Here is a 15,379-nt window from a genome sequence, read left to right on the forward strand (position 1 = left end):
TGCAGTTTTCTATAATTGTGATTTAGACGCCAAAAATCTCAGGAATATTGGACTCTGGGCTTTGGTTATCCCTGGGCTAATGTGCTTCAGATTCCTGGAGAATAGGAACAGAGGAACTGCCAGACTGCATCAAAGCCAAGGTCCGTTTAGCCCAGTTTCTCATCTCCAACAGTGGCTAGCACCAGCTGCTTCAGAAGGAGGTGTAAGAACCTTGCAGAAGCAGATGTGGGGTAATCCTCCTCCCCATCAGGCTCTCATCCTAATCCCTAATAGTCAGAGACTGGCTTAAACCCTGAAGCAGGAGGTTTTATAGCCACTCAAAATGTTTGTTAATACACCTCTACCCTGATATAACGTGGTTCTCAGGAGACAAAAAATCTTACCGCGTTATATGTGAAACTGCGTTATATTGAACTTGCAATGGAGGGCCATGTAGGGAGGGCTGTGCCTCCCCAAACAGCTTGGCCCCGCCCCCTATCCTACCCCCACCAACTTCCCGCCCCCTGACTGACCCCTCAGAAACCGCGACCCATCCAACCCCACCTGCTCACTGTCCCCCGAGACCCTCTGCCCCTTATCCAATCCCCTGGCCCGGCTCCCTTAACATGCTGCTCAGAGCAGCGTGTTGGAGCCAGACACGCTGCCACCATAGGCACCAACTCCATGGGTGCTCCAGGGCTGGAGCACCCATGGATAAAAATTGGTGAGTGCAGAGCACCCACCGGCAGCTCCCCGCCCCCCCAGCTCACCTCTGCTCTGCCTTCGCCGCCTCCCCTGAGTGCGCCGCTGCCACTCCGCTTCTCCCCCCCTCTCCCTCCAAGGTTTGCCGCGCAAGCCTGGGAGGGAGGGGGGAGGAGGGAAAATGCTTTACCGTGTTATATCCGAATTTATGTTATATCTGATTGCGTTATGTTGGGGTAAAGGTGTATTAACTATTATAACTCTGGATATTCTTGTTGGTGACACAAATTTCCAATTCCTCTTCGAATCTTGCTAAAGTTTTGTCCTCAATGACACCCTGTTGCAGTGAGTTCCACAGGTGAATCACACTTTGTGTTAAAAGGTATTTCTTTTTCTCAGTTTTGAATTTGCCACCTTTTGAGTGTCATATTCTTGTGTTATGAGGCAGGGAGAATACAAGTTCCCAATCTCCCTTCTCTAAACCATTCATTATTTCTATAGTTTTGTCATGTCCCTGCTTATTTGTCTCCCAGCCTTTTCAATCTCTCTTACAAGAGTTTTTCCAGGACCTTGATCATACTTGCTGCCCTCCTCTGAACCCCTTCTAGTTCTGTGATATCTTTTCTGAGACAGGGTGACCAGTAGGCTGACCAATTTACATAATGGTCTTAGAATATCTTCTGTATTATTCAGGGGTGGCACCAGCCTCTTCCTGGTGGGGGCTAGACAGAAAATTGCGGGGGAGGCTGCTCCCTCCTCACCACAAGCCCCAGCCCTCTCCATGGTCCCGCCCCTGCTCCTCCTCAGTTAAGTGCCACCCCCACCTTCTTCCCCCAAGACCCCCAGGTTGGAGGCCAGAAGCCAGAGCGGGGCAGTGCAGGGTGGCCGCTGCGCTGGCTGGTGACATGGTGCAGGAGACTGTGGCACTTCCATCTCCTTCTCCTGCTGCTGCTTGGGGCCCTGGGGCTGCGGCTGCTCCTCAGCTCCCCACCGCCCTTTGACTGCTCACAGCGCGTAAAAGCCTCCTGGGTGGGGGGACCCAGCTCTGGGGCTGGCAGAACCCTCGGGGAGCAGCAACCACATGGGGTGGGGCCCAGGAGCCTTGGCCAGAGCGGGTCAGTCTGGGCACTGTGGGGAGTCCCGGACTCTCTACCTGCTCTGGGCGGTGCACCCCAATGGGCAGGGACACAGGCCGGGGGCTGCTGTTGGGCACCCCCGCCCCCACTTAGGCTTACTTCTACGCTGCTGCTGGCACTGCCTTCAAAGCTGGATGGCCGGAGAGCAGCAGCTCTGGGCGGGTGCCCACCTCTGAAGGCAGCGCTGCTGTCAGCAGCAGCAGAGAAGTATCTACGTTTGACCTTTGTGCTGGGGGGGCGCCTATTATAGGGGGGCTAAGGTAAATATTGGGGTGGCTATAGCCCCCGCAAGCCCTCCTCTAATGCTGCCCCTGGTATTATTCACCTCTCCATTCCTTATGCATCCTAACATCCTGTTTGCTCTTTTGACTGCAGCAGCACACTGAGCAGAGGTCTCCATTGAGCTGTCCACAGGGATGCCATGTCCTTTCTTGAGCTGATGCACTTAATTTGGATCCCAGTAAGAATTATAGCTGAGCAAGAGCTTTGCTATCGTAAAGGTTAAGACCCGCTTTCAGTTTAAGGATTGGTAGTTCTAAGTGCTCTAAACTCTATACAGTTAATCAGATTGCCTTGATATTTAGGGTGCCTTGTGGGGGTGCAGGGTAGAGTCACTGGACCAAATCTGGAGCCACTGGACCAAGTGTAGTCCTGAGATATAGTCCCCTAAATACACCTTTACACATATCTGTTATTATTATATTACACACACACATGATTTTAGAAGGACATTATTAAGGTTGCAATACCAAACATTCAAAAATGCCAGACTGAAAATTGCCCATGCAAGCCATTCACTGGCCCCTCTCCGTGCTTATACATTATGATACATCTCAATTACATGCTCACAATTTTTTCCACAGGATCCCTGCCTCGTTCAGTGCACAGGTGCTTACTGAATTAACAGCTATTCACTATTTTGTTTTGTCCTCATTGTTCAGTGTGTGGCCTATGCTTTATTTACTGCCCGTTGCTCAAATCCTGCTCTGAAGACAGAATTATTAATTTCCTCATGTTGTTCATTGATATGATATCTGAATGCGTCAAATATTTGTGAATTTATTTTCACAACACCCTGAGATGAGGGGGTAATATGATTACCATTGTGCAGATAGGGAACAGAGTGATTAAGGTCACACAGATCTCTGCTGCTTGAGCTAATGGAGGAATGGATAGCAGTAGTAGATTGTCATCCTCTGTGTGTGCCAGCCGCAGAGGGGATGGGGCACTTTGCCATTGGGGTTCACAGCTGTTTGCTGACAGCAGAGGACTGGTGAGACTCAGGGATGATGGATATCCGGAGGGGAGTGCATGCTACTGGGCACAGACCCTTCTGTCCCTTCCCCTCCAACCTGTCCCAGTCCCTTTTCCCCACTCCTGGTTCTTCATCCCAGATCCAGTTTTCTTAGCCAGTAGATCCTAGTCTCCTCCTCTCTGGATTCCATGTACCAGTTTCCCCCTCCACTTTCAGTCCCAGTCTCCTGGCCCAGTCATTTCCTGTCACCTCCTCAAGTCCCCAACTCCTTGTCTCCATTCTCCTTGTCCAGCCAGTCCCAATTCTCCCCCTGTATCTTGGCTCTTCATCAGATCTGTCTCCCAACACCCCTCACCTCCCTCCTACTGATTCTCATTCCCAGTCTCCTCGTCCAGCCAGTCCCAGTCTCCTCCTCCTCAACTCCCAGCTTGAGTTTCCCTCTCTCCTGCCAGCCTCCTGTTCCTATCTCTCCACCACCACCACCCATTGTTTTTTTCTCCCAGTTTAGTCCCTCTCCCCCCACCCCCAGAATTCAAATCACGCATCTTTCTCCTCCACACTGTCTGGGCCCTATGGGGCTTGGAGTGGGGGTGGGAGGGGTCGCTAAGAGCACAGGAAAGAGAATCTACCTTCTCTCAGTTCTGATGCCCTGCTCGGGGCCACTCCACAGTAGTCCAGAGCTGTAACTGCCTGCTCAGCTGCAGGATAGAGCGTGCCCAGTATGGCCAGACTCTTTGGAGACATTAGCTGTTAAAATCTAAGATGTTTTTACTGAGCATGTGCAAACTGCTGTCTCTCAAAGTCTTGTAACTTGGCCAAATTTGGGCAGATTTTCGTGGAGATGACAAAATGCACATCCTTGATACAAAGGTCACCTGTCAGTAGATTTCTAGTATTTGCTCCAAAGTGTGGGGTGCTAGAGTTGTCTGAATGTTGTTTGAAGTCACTAGAACTTTTTAACGTTAGCAAAACAACATATTTTCCCTCAGCCTTGTCAGAAACCACTAAACTGCTTTGGCAGGGGGGGAAAGATTTCAGCCTGGGGCAGGCGCCTGGCATGGAAAATTTCAGCTCAGATGGTTGAAGTTTGGCAAAATTCTATGCAACTGAAAACAGGGTCTTGTAATGGAAGTGTCAGGCAGCCTTAATAACAGATAGTAACATTACTTGTAAGACAGTTGTACCTAGAAGCTTCCATTGATATCAGGGTCCATTATTCCAGGAACCACACAGATGCATATTGACAAACAGCCCAGCCCCAAAGGTCTTACAGTCTAAATAGACATGGCAGACAAAAGTTGGGAGGAAGTAAATTGTGTTATCCCCATTTTACAGATGGGGTCTGAGGCCCAGATCCTCTGAGGGAGTTAGGCACCAGATCTCCATTGATTTCAATGGGAGTTAGGCACCAAAATACCTTTCAGGATCTGGGCCTACATGACTGGCCCAAGGTCATGCTTTGGGGCAGAGCCAGGAACTGAATGCAGGACTCTTACTCACAAGACCGACATTGCTCTCCTTTTATTTGTTTTTTTAATGTTTGTTCCCTGTGTTCGTCATTCTCCTAGCACTGATGTCCCAGGCAGAGGCCCTAAAGGAGGAAAACGACAGTTTGCGCTGGCAGCTGGATGCCTACAGGAATGAGGTGGAGTTGTTAAAGCAAGAGCAGGGTAAAGTGAACAGAGATGAAGACACAACTAGAGAGCAGCAGTTAAAACTCCTCCAGCAAGCTTTGCAGGGAATGCAGCAGGTAAGGCTACTCTTTCCTATAGTCATGACCTTGCTACGAGTGCAAAGTGGTCTCAGCTTCTCTCCATGGCTCTAAAATGGGAGCAATAGCAACACGCTCAAAAAGCCATTTTCCTTTTTTTCAGCTGGAGCAACAGCTAATATCTTGGAAGTTTTTATATTCAGATGAAAGCAACTTTCTGCCATTCTCAAGGTTACAAAAACAATAGAACTCCTGGGTGGATATGAACTGATGACAATCACCTGGAAGTCTAGTTCTGTTATGTACACATTAATGCATCCTACAGCTATGTCCGAAATGTAGGTGTTAGGGATCCGCAGGGTCTGGTCTTTGCCCCAGCCTGTAACCAGTCCCTTGGGAGTGACAGCTTTGATTCTCCGAACCCCCAAGGTTCACACAGTTCCACACCTGTGACCCCCAAGACTCCAAAACTGGACCTTCGGTCACCCGTGATCCCTGTTTCTGTCTGTGGCTTCTTACAGTGAATCCAGCCAAGGCAGACTCCTGTGGGAGACTTGTACAGTACCTCTTCAGGCCACAGTGCTCTCAGTGGGTATGCCTACACTGTAGTGTAAGCCTTGGCACAGTCTTAGGATTGAGCCCAAGCCCTTCTTCCATCTTACACACAAATCTGTCAAGATTCGGGCTCAGACCCGAGGGCCTAGGACCCTACAAGAGTGGAGGGTTTGAGCCTGAAGCACTATAGATGCGGTTTATCCCAGAGTGGCTGCATGCCTGATTGCCTCAGAAACCTCTGCCACCACTTTACGCACAGTCGGCATTCCAACACCAAACTTGCTGGCAATGGACCTGTAGCAGTCTGGGATAGCCAGCTTCCAGATGGTTACAGTAACTCGCTTCTGCACCAGCATGGATGCTCTCATGCATGTGTCTTTATGCTGGAGAGTTGGGGCAAGCTGCTCCCAGAGCTCCAGAAATGTAGCTTTGAAGGGTTCATGTAGAGTTCATGCACCTGGAAACATTCAGGGCGCACCCTGAGTGTTGTGTAGGAGCAGTGCACACACTGCTCCGTCCAAAGACATGGACCATGGGAAGTCGCCCAGAGGACATAAACCATGGGAAGCTTCCTTGGATTGGGCTCAAGGCCTGAGAACAAGAACTGTAGTAGATAGAGGCTGGTAAATAAGAATATTAATCAAAGTCATATTATTTCCTTTGTTAATGCCTATTGCGGTCGGAATATGTAATGCGCAAAAAAAAAAAAAAAAAGTTAACAGTCAGAAGCCTGTTAACAAACCAGCTTGCTCGCTTGCTTAAAGCTTTGTCCTGTCTTGTCTTTAAACCGCAACATAGCTTTCTTCATGTGAAAGTTCTGGATCCATTGCTGGTTGTTCCAGGTTTGCAAGACAATGTGGTCCCACCAGTCTGTGCTTGTGGCCCTGCACCCGAAGCACTGGTCTATGTCGCTGTTCTACCGAGCGTCATGAGCAGCATCAGCCAGTTTGAGTCTGTGATGTCTGTCTCCTCCTTCTCCTGCTCCATCATTAGCTCTGTCAGGTGCCTTGGGTGGGTCAGAAAACTCTGCTGAAAGTTCACCAGCGTCTCACAGAAGCTCTGCCCACCTCCTGAAACAGGAGTGAAAGCCCAAGGAGAAGTAGTTTTTCAAATGGCTTCTCTTCTCCATGTTGCTGGCTCCAGTTGTTGGGAGCCTGCAGACCAAAACGATGGCTTGGCAGAATGAGTTTGGTGGGCAGTTCAAACTTCCTGTAGTATGCCAGGTGGACAGCCAAATTTTCCCATGCTGCACCTCAAACAGAGGGCTAGAGTAGCCACATTTTGAGAGGGCGCTAGGCAGTCTGGAATACAGTTGATTGGATTTGGATCTGCATACTGTAGTGTGGACCCCGGAGCCGTGGGTTCAGGTCTGGGTTGGAAAATCCTTGATCTAAGGCTGGCAATCAGTGTAGATGCTCAAGGTCATGGTTAGAATCAGAATCATAGAATATCGGAGTTGGAAGGGACTGCAGAAGGTCATCTAGTCCAATCCCTTGCTCAAAGCAGGACCAAACCCAGGTTCTCAAACCCGGGGTCCTCTAACTCGAGTTTCACTAGCCCTGGGCTTACATTGCAGTGTAGCCATACCCAGTGAGCATTTGCAGCACTATCAAAACAGAGTAGAGTTTATTAGTCAACCGTAGTGCAGCATTGGGATGTCCATAGATAAGCATAGAGAAGCAAAGGTTAAAACAGAGTCCAAGATGGCCAATGCCAAGACTCCCTTGAGTCATGCTGGTGAGGGAAGCATCTTGGTTTCCTCTCTCTCTTTCTCTGTCCCTTTGTCTTTCAGTCCCAGGTTAGTATGTGAGTCTCTGCAAAGGCCGGCTCTGAGACAAGCCACCTGACACCTTTCCCCTTTGTTCTCCATCTGGGACCTTTGCTCTGCTTCCCTGCTGAGGTGTGGAGGAAAAGTGTCTTCCTCTTGGTTTTTGGTTGCTAAGTGTGAACAGCCTGGCCATTGGGGTTCCATTTCTCTGGGTCAGTTGCAGCCAGTCCTTTAATGACCCATTCATACCACCCTAGACAGTTACAACACCTCATGTCCCATGCTCTGTCCCAAGAGAATCTTTTAACTCTTTACACTCTGTGCATAGCAATGCAAAGCACAGAGGAAAACTGAGGCACGCTCAGGAATGATAAAAATATTACCAAAATTCCCACTTTATCCCAGTAGGGTCTACGGTTAACCTCTCAGTAACCCCAGGGTGTAAACTATCTATTTATTGTTAACTTGGGTGTGCAGGAAAAGTGGGAATTACAAGCTAGTTTTGTCTTTGTTAATGGAATGTTATGGGTTTCTAATACAGTGAGAGGGCACTGGGGGCAAACATGTTCCCAGCGACTGTGTGTGTGTGAGAGAGAGAGAGAATATGAGACCCTTGCAGCTACAGCTCTAATCTCCCTTATGCCAGCAAAGCAGTGCTTGTAAATCTTAACAGCAGCCTCAGCACAGTTCAGGCAGACTGGCCTCCAAAATTCATGGGGTCCATGAGAGACCAGTGGGTCACTCTGTTGAAACAAGAGTGTCTGAGGTTCTGAGTGAGTTGGATATCACTGGGGGATGTGTTGCAGTTTGCTATGTGTTAAGGATAGCGGTGAAAGCCTTATGGAACATTGGAGTGTGATGTTGGCACCATTGCACGTCAGGGACAAGGGATGCAAGGCACTATTCCCTCAGCTTTATATTTCCATATTTTAAAGATTGTGGGTAGGTGGGATTGGCCCTGAAGCAGCCTTCACAGTCTTTTAAACACTGTTGCCAGTGCTCACAGCTGGGGACAAGTCTTGTGAGATTTGGTGGGGGGGATGGTTTTAAGACCTAGCTTCTGGGGCCACATGATTATGTGAGACTAAGCTTTCATTTACAGAAAAGTAAGATTCTAGCTCAGCTGAGCAAATAATTGATTTGATTCGCTGGCAGTGTTTTCAAAAATTGAAAAAATTCAAAACCAAAGTTTATCAGAATTTTTAGCTAATCGAAACCCTGGAAACATTTTTCCTTTGGGTTGGTGGAATCATTTCATTCAGCACAAATGGAAATGTTTTGCTCCAGACATTTTTAAGAAAACCAAAGGAAATGAAAGGGTCAGTTCAAAAACTGCCACAGGAAGAGGAGGAGGCCTCTCCTCCCCTGTTAAAATCTTTAGTTCTGTGGTTAGGACATTCACCTGGGATGGGGGAGATCCAGACTTGAATCCCCTTTTTAAGACCAGGAACTTAAACCCAGATCTTCCAGCAACCATGTTAGTGGACTAATCAGCAGGCTATAAGGTATTCAGAAATAGGGCTCTCCTATGTAGAAGCTGTTCCACTTGTATAAGATAGTCATTGGTCCCGAAAGAGAATGTGTGACACTGACTCTAGTCCAGTGGTTGGGGCTCTCACTGGTGGGGAAAGTCCTAGCTTCCAGTCCCAGCTCCACTCAATATCCCACATCCCAAGTGAGGGCCCTAACTGTACCACTTTCTCCTCCTACTATGTTTTGGGGCCTAAATCCCATTGTGTATCTGGACAGAAAAATCAAAACAAGACTTTTGGAAATGTCAAAATTTTGGCATTTCCAATATTTTTTTTTTTTCGTTTTGACCAAAACTATTTACCGCAAGTGACACAAATGCATGAAGTGTTTTGGTCACTCTGTATCTGCCTTTTTCATCAAAAACAAGTTTCAGTCAAAAAATTTCACCTTGCTGTAGTTCCTAGCCCTCATGCTGCAAAAAGAAGCTTGAAAATATGATCCAAGGGTAGCCCAAAGGCCCAGTAACTAGAAGGCAAACCTAATTTTTTTTTTCAGATCTCATGATTTTAGGGCCTGACTCTTGATTTTAACTGCTTAGGGTTGGCAATGTTGCTTAACAAGGCTTGTGTTTGTGCTATATAAATAAAATCCTAATGTAAAATACAATAGTGTCTATCAGCCAAGTTGCTTCACAATAGGAACTGTGCAGAATAGCCCACCACAAGTAAGACCCCAGGACCAGCAACCTTGTAGATCCCTCACCTTACCTGGTTACTGGATCAGTCCACAGCCCTTTTTAAACTGATAAAGGTCACAGAGGAGCAAAGTTCACAAAAGCACCTGAGCTTTAAAAAAGTATTAACATTTAATGATCGCTTGTTCCTTGCCTCCCCATCTCGACAGTTCTCCTTCCTGGTTGTAGGGAAAGCCTGATCCTCTGCTGTCTCTCCTGCTTCAGGGCTTGCGGGGGCAGAATTTGCTGCAGAAGAGAAAACGTGCTTCTGCAGGAAGATGATCAGGAGAGCTACGGGATAAGCAACCACAGGCCCTTGAGGCAGGAGCCCTCCTTAGCACCCAGCTAGCCTGCAGGAACCAGGGATAGGCCCTTACGTGGCACACAATTTAACCCAACTCCTGCAACCTCCCAAGTGAGCTGTGCTGGAGGAACTGAGAACGTTCTGGGACTGTATAGATACTGGGAGGAACTCGGACAAAGCAATCTCATTATAAATTAGTCTTTGGAGATGCCCTAAATTAGCACTGCTATGGGTAGATAATTGTTCTGAAGTGTAGCAAAATATGTTGTTATTTCAATAATAATTATTGGTGGGTGGTGGAGAAAAAAAAATGCTCTGAAACTGGACAGATGGGGGAAAAAATGGGCCATTTTAGGCATGGAAAAATAGCTTGCCTAAAACATAACTACACAAAAAGGGGTTGAACATTTGCCTAGTGTTCCTGAGAAATGCAGTTTCTGCATGAAGAAGAGTACTTGTGGCACCTTAGAGACTAACAAATTTGTTAGTCTCTAAGGTGCCACAGGTCCTCTTTTTCTTTTTGCGGATACAGACTAACACGGCTGCTACTCTGAAACCTGACAGGTTTCAGAGTAGCAGCCATGTTAGTCTGTATTCGCAAAAAGAAAAGGAGGACTTGTGGCACCTTAGAGACTAACCAATTTATTAGAGCATAAGCTTTCGTGAGCTACAGCTCACTTCCTCAGATGCATATCGTGGAAACTGCAGCAGGCTTTATATATACACAGAGAATATGAAACAATACCTATTCCCACCCCACTGTCCTGCTGGTAATAGCTTATCTAAAGTGATTTCCAGCACAAATCCAGGTTTTCTCACCCTCCACCCCCCCACACAAATTCACTCTCCTGCTGGTGATAGCCCATCCAAAGTGACAACTCTTTACACAATGTGCATGACAATCAAGCTGGGCTATTTCCTGCATAAATCCAGGTTCTCACATCCCCCCCACCCCCATACACACACAAACTCACTCTCCTGCTGGTAATAGCTCATCCAAACTGACCACTCTTCAAGTTAAAATCCAAGTTAAACCAGAACATCTGGGGGGGGGGGGGGGGGGGTAGGAAAAAACAAGAGGAAACAGGCTACCTTGCATAATGACTTAGCCACTCCAAGTCTCTATTTAAGCCTAAATTAATAGTATCCAATTTGCAAATGAATTCCAATTCAGCAGTTTCTCGCTGGAGTCTGGATTTGAAGTTTTTTTGTTTTAAGAAGGTCGCTATCTTAAAACAAAAAAAACTTCAAATCCAGACTCCAGCGAGAAACTGCTGAATTGGAATTCATTTGCAAATTGGATACTATTAATTTAGGCTTAAATAGAGAGTTGGAGTGGCTAAGTCATTATGCAAGGTAGCCTGTTTCCTCTTGTTTTTTCCTACCCCCCCCCCCCCCAGATGTTCTGGTTTAACTTGGATTTTAACTTGAAGAGTGGTCAGTTTGGATGAGCTATTACCAGCAGGAGAGTGAGTTTGTGTGTGTATGGGGGTGGGGGGGATGTGAGAACCTGGATTTATGCAGGAAATAGCCCAGCTTGATTGTCATGCACATTGTGTAAAGAGTTGTCACTTTGGATGGGCTATCACCAGCAGGAGAGTGAATTTGTGTGGGGGGGTGGAGGGTGAGAAAACCTGGATTTGTGCTGGAAATCACTTTAGATAAGCTATTACCAGCAGGACAGTGGGGTGGGAATAGGTATTGTTTCATATTCTCTGTGTATATATAAAGCCTGCTGCAGTTTCCACGATATGCATCTGAGGAAGTGAGCTGTAGCTCACGAAAGCTTATGCTCTAATAAATTGGTTAGTCTCTAAGGTGCCACAAGTCCTCCTTTTCTTTTTTCTGAAACCTGAGTTTCTGCATGAACATTTTCTCTTTCATGCAGTCTTGTAGTTTTATTATTTTGTTTAATTTTTATAGGTGCTCATTTAGGAATTATGTGCAATTTTGCAAATCACCATTATGCATATCCTAGAAATATAAAAGTAACATTACAAAAAGTAACACATCACTTTTTGTTTAGAAAAACATGCCACAACAACAGAGTCATCATGGCGTTTTTCTGTTAGTCTGGATAAAACAAAGTACAGGACAAACCACCCTACGCAGCCTAGGATGTGCTGGTTTGGAGTATTTTCTTGAGCTTACCTCATGTTAACAACCCACCACATTTTTTTTTTTTATATCTAGCAATATTCAAAGAAGTTTGTCACATGCCATAGGATTTTGTGGAAGCTTTTCTTCCTTTTATGGATGGAAACTTTTAAAATGTTCTGAATTTGACTCACGTCTTTGTCTAAGAGCTTGTTACTCATTCCATGTTCTTTAAAACAATGGTGTGTGAAAGTCATGCTGTGGTCTGAATTGACCTTTTCTCTTCTAGCATCTTCTGAAATTGCAAGAGGAATACAAAAAACGAGAAGCCGAGCTAGAAAAAGTGAAGGAAGACAAAATACAAATGGAAATGTTGTTAGAAACACTGAAGGAGCAGGTATGTACCGTCTGGGCCTCCAGACTTCTGTATGACGTTTCAGTAATAGACTGTTGCTGGGCTTGTGGCCATTGGACATCATAGCTCACTCTATGTGCAGCACAAGGTACAGATGGAGGAGATGGCCTTAGCCTGGCTTGGGTGGCAGTGGTCTGCTTTGATTGAACAACTGGCGGACTCCTAAAGAGATTTGCTACCACATTTATCAGTGTGGACTTTGTGGATATTTTGGAGCTGGAACCACCATATGAATATACATGGCAGAATTTCCTTGTGCTTACAATGCCATTCAAACATCCATGCCTCTTTTCATGAAAGTAAAGTTGTTTTGTGCACCTTTGCTTTCCATAGTAAAAGGGAACAAATCTCTAAGGGCACGTCTTAAGAGAATGCTTTGCAAAATGCAGACTCATCTACCAAATCTGTGTGAAAACGAGAGTAGTCAGCATGGAAGCTGTTACTTTCAAGAGCAAGCTAAATTCCTTTCCCCTCCCTAAATTCCTTTCCCCTCCCAAATAGATCTTCATAGGGGAAAGCAGATAAGAGCCTAAAATGCAGCAAACATGGAGCCAAATTTTACATTCCTTAGTCCAACAGAATTCCCATTGAAGACAGAGTTTCCAGGCACCATCTGTAGTAGAGAGAGAGAGCTGGAGCACTGGACTGGGTGTATGATCTGAGGCCTGAACCAGAGGCTGTGAACTAAAGTCAGGCCATGTATTAAAGTAGATGCTTACAAGTTCACTGTTTGGTACATGGACTTGGCAAAGTTGTTGTTAGTGTACTAGGCACTAGATATTTATGTAAATATATTTTAGAAGGCTAGTATAGATATACCCCAATCTAGTACAAGATAAGGTAGTTTGACAGAATAATGAATAGGGATGTTTTGTCCAAGATATCAGGAACAAGGAGTGATGATAAACAGATGTCATGAAACATGCAAGGCGGTACAGAAGTTGCTTATCCCGGTTGTTTGGCTTAGTCTATAAATGTCGGGGTACCTTGCCTTAATCCTTTGTGTGGCCGAGAGGACAGCAGAAACTCCTGCTGCTGACTGAGCCGCTCCTTGCCATCTGGCACTCCGGTTAATGTGCTTGTGCAAGTTGTGTGAATCTTGAGGACAATAAACCTGTCCGAGTGTCTTTGTTACCCAACCATGCCTGTGGTCTTCCCCTATGAGTAACATGGAGGTCTGCTGAATTAGCAAGCTGCGCTCTCTGCTAGTGCTGTTAACAGCGGAGTTCCAAGGACAGAAGCATTGAGCAGCTCCAACAGCGTAGCAGCCTTGACAGCGTTACAATACTCATCCCCACTTCTTTGAGGATGAGCCTCTGTAATGTCCCTCATGAACAGCTGTTACCCACCTCCCATTCAGTTGCAATATACTGTTGGAACATCCTAAGATTCACTGTGGCTCACAGGAAAGAGTTAATGGGAGGTAGTGGACTGGAACATCGGGTGAAATGTTACTCTAAGCAGAAAGGGCTGGGAAGCACTGTCCTGGACAAATACATTCCTGTAGCCTAGGCAGGTGACAAAGAGGAAGGAATAATGTTGAAGAACAATAGGGCGTAATCCTGAGGCACTCAGCACTACACAGGACTGGGCCCATTTTTAGTGGGCTCGTCCACACCACACCTATTTAGATAGAATTTAAGACTAAATTGGACTAAATTTTGGAGAAGTGCATCTTGATGAATGGAAGCTACCTTACAGTACTCCTGGTGAGAGATGATCAGGGTTAGGGTAGAAGTTGTGGTCATGTGGGCAGAGAGGAAGGGTCCAGTCTTGGAGATGTGCAGATAGAAGATTTAGCTGTGGGCTGTGCGTGTGGAGACAGAGAGGGACGAATCAAAGAAGCAGCTGAAATTTTGGGGTTGAGCAACACGGGGGATGGTGGCACTCTCCACCATGATAGAGAAAGTGGGGAGGGAGAAAGGCTTTGGGGGAAGATCAGGAGCTCAGTTTCACCCATGTTTGGTTTTGGAGATGGCTGGATACCCCTAAGGAGCTGTCAAACAGCCAGGCTGTTAGTGTGGATGGAGGGAACAGGTCCCAAGCAGTGAGGTAGATCTGTGAGGTGTCAGCATATAAATGTTTGCCAAAGCTGAGTTTGCAGAGATGATAACCCGGAGAGAGGTTCTGAGGGAGCTGAAGAGAAGGTCTACAGTGGGATACCCCATGAAGAAGGTGTGTGAGGGGAGGCGGGGGGAAGGCGGGAGGAGCACCTTCTGTTTGAGATATTGAGGGCTTGAGAGGTTAGAGAGTCAGGAGAGGATGAAATCCTGGAAACCCAAGGGGGAGAAGATTTTGAAAAGAGCCTGGCTGATGATGTCAAAGGCAGCCAATAGGACAAGGACAGGAGGGAGAGGAAAGAGAAGGTAAAGGCTGTGAAGGGTTCCACAGCATGAACTGCTAGCTGTGGCTTATTGGATCCCCGGCACCAGTCCTGGCCTGTTGAGAGAGAGAGAGAGAGAGAGAGAGAGAGATAGAAAGGTTTGCTGCTCCAAAAATGAGCACTGATTGAGCTCCTTGGGGAGCTGGAAAGAGCTGCCTGCTCTGGGATGGCCAGCATGTTCCCAAGATTCCCAGTTGGCCTCCATCTGCACTATGGCTGCTGTTGTGAGTGCCACAGGGAATGTCTTTGCAACCATTGTCTAGTTAGTGACTTAGACTCAGAGAACCCGCAGCCAGGATTTGGGACTTGGCTTTAATGAGGATTCAAAAGTCTGGAGAGTTTCAGCATGGGGTGTCTGTGTTGGGCTGTGAGTAGAGGAGCCTCTTGGCCAGCTCTTACCATCACATGTACATTTCTACTGTTGTTTGATTGCTCCCATCTACTGACTGCACCTTGTAGTCACACCCATTTGTCAGTGCTGGGCCCAGGGAGAAGTAGAGCTCCCTTAACAGTTAGCTGTTCCTGTGTGTTGCAGCAAGCTTGCTAAGACCACCTGTTGAGGTCTCAGGGACATGGGTATCGCCAGCAGGGGAAGTGGGAGTTGTTTATGAGTCAATGGATTGATTTTCTGTTGGCTTTATAAAGTGTCACCTTTCTCTCTCTGCTCCTCTCCCAAACCACCTCCTCCCCCCTGTGCTCTGCACTAGCTGTTTTCGTGAGGTATATCTTGGCTGGTCATTGCCTCCTCAGAGTACTGTCTGTTGTGTGCTGGGAGGGAGGATGACAGCCATTGTGTACAAATCCTCACAAGAGGTGAAGGCCCCCCACAACTCTGTTAACTGAGTACAGTAGATCCAGTTGGACTGTA

At 46.8% G+C, this 15,379-nt stretch overlaps 1 protein-coding gene across 5 annotated transcripts in view; it reads left to right on the plus strand.

Moving 5' to 3' along the window:
- Positions 1-15,379, plus strand: part of ENOX2 (ecto-NOX disulfide-thiol exchanger 2) — a 138,260-nt gene that overhangs the window by 108,204 nt on the left and 14,677 nt on the right. For all 5 annotated transcript variants that reach the window (XM_084639940.1, XM_084639938.1, XM_084639939.1 and 2 more), the window contains 2 exons: positions 4,641-4,822; positions 12,003-12,110. In XM_084639940.1, the coding sequence (XP_084496066.1) occupies positions 4,641-4,822; positions 12,003-12,110 (290 nt within the window). The remainder of the gene's footprint in view (positions 1-4,640; positions 4,823-12,002; positions 12,111-15,379) is intronic.

The sequence above is a fragment of the Lepidochelys olivacea genome, assembly GCF_965140295.1.
Source record: "Lepidochelys olivacea isolate rLepOli2 genome assembly, chromosome: 9".
Taxonomy (NCBI): Eukaryota; Metazoa; Chordata; order Testudines; family Cheloniidae; genus Lepidochelys; species Lepidochelys olivacea.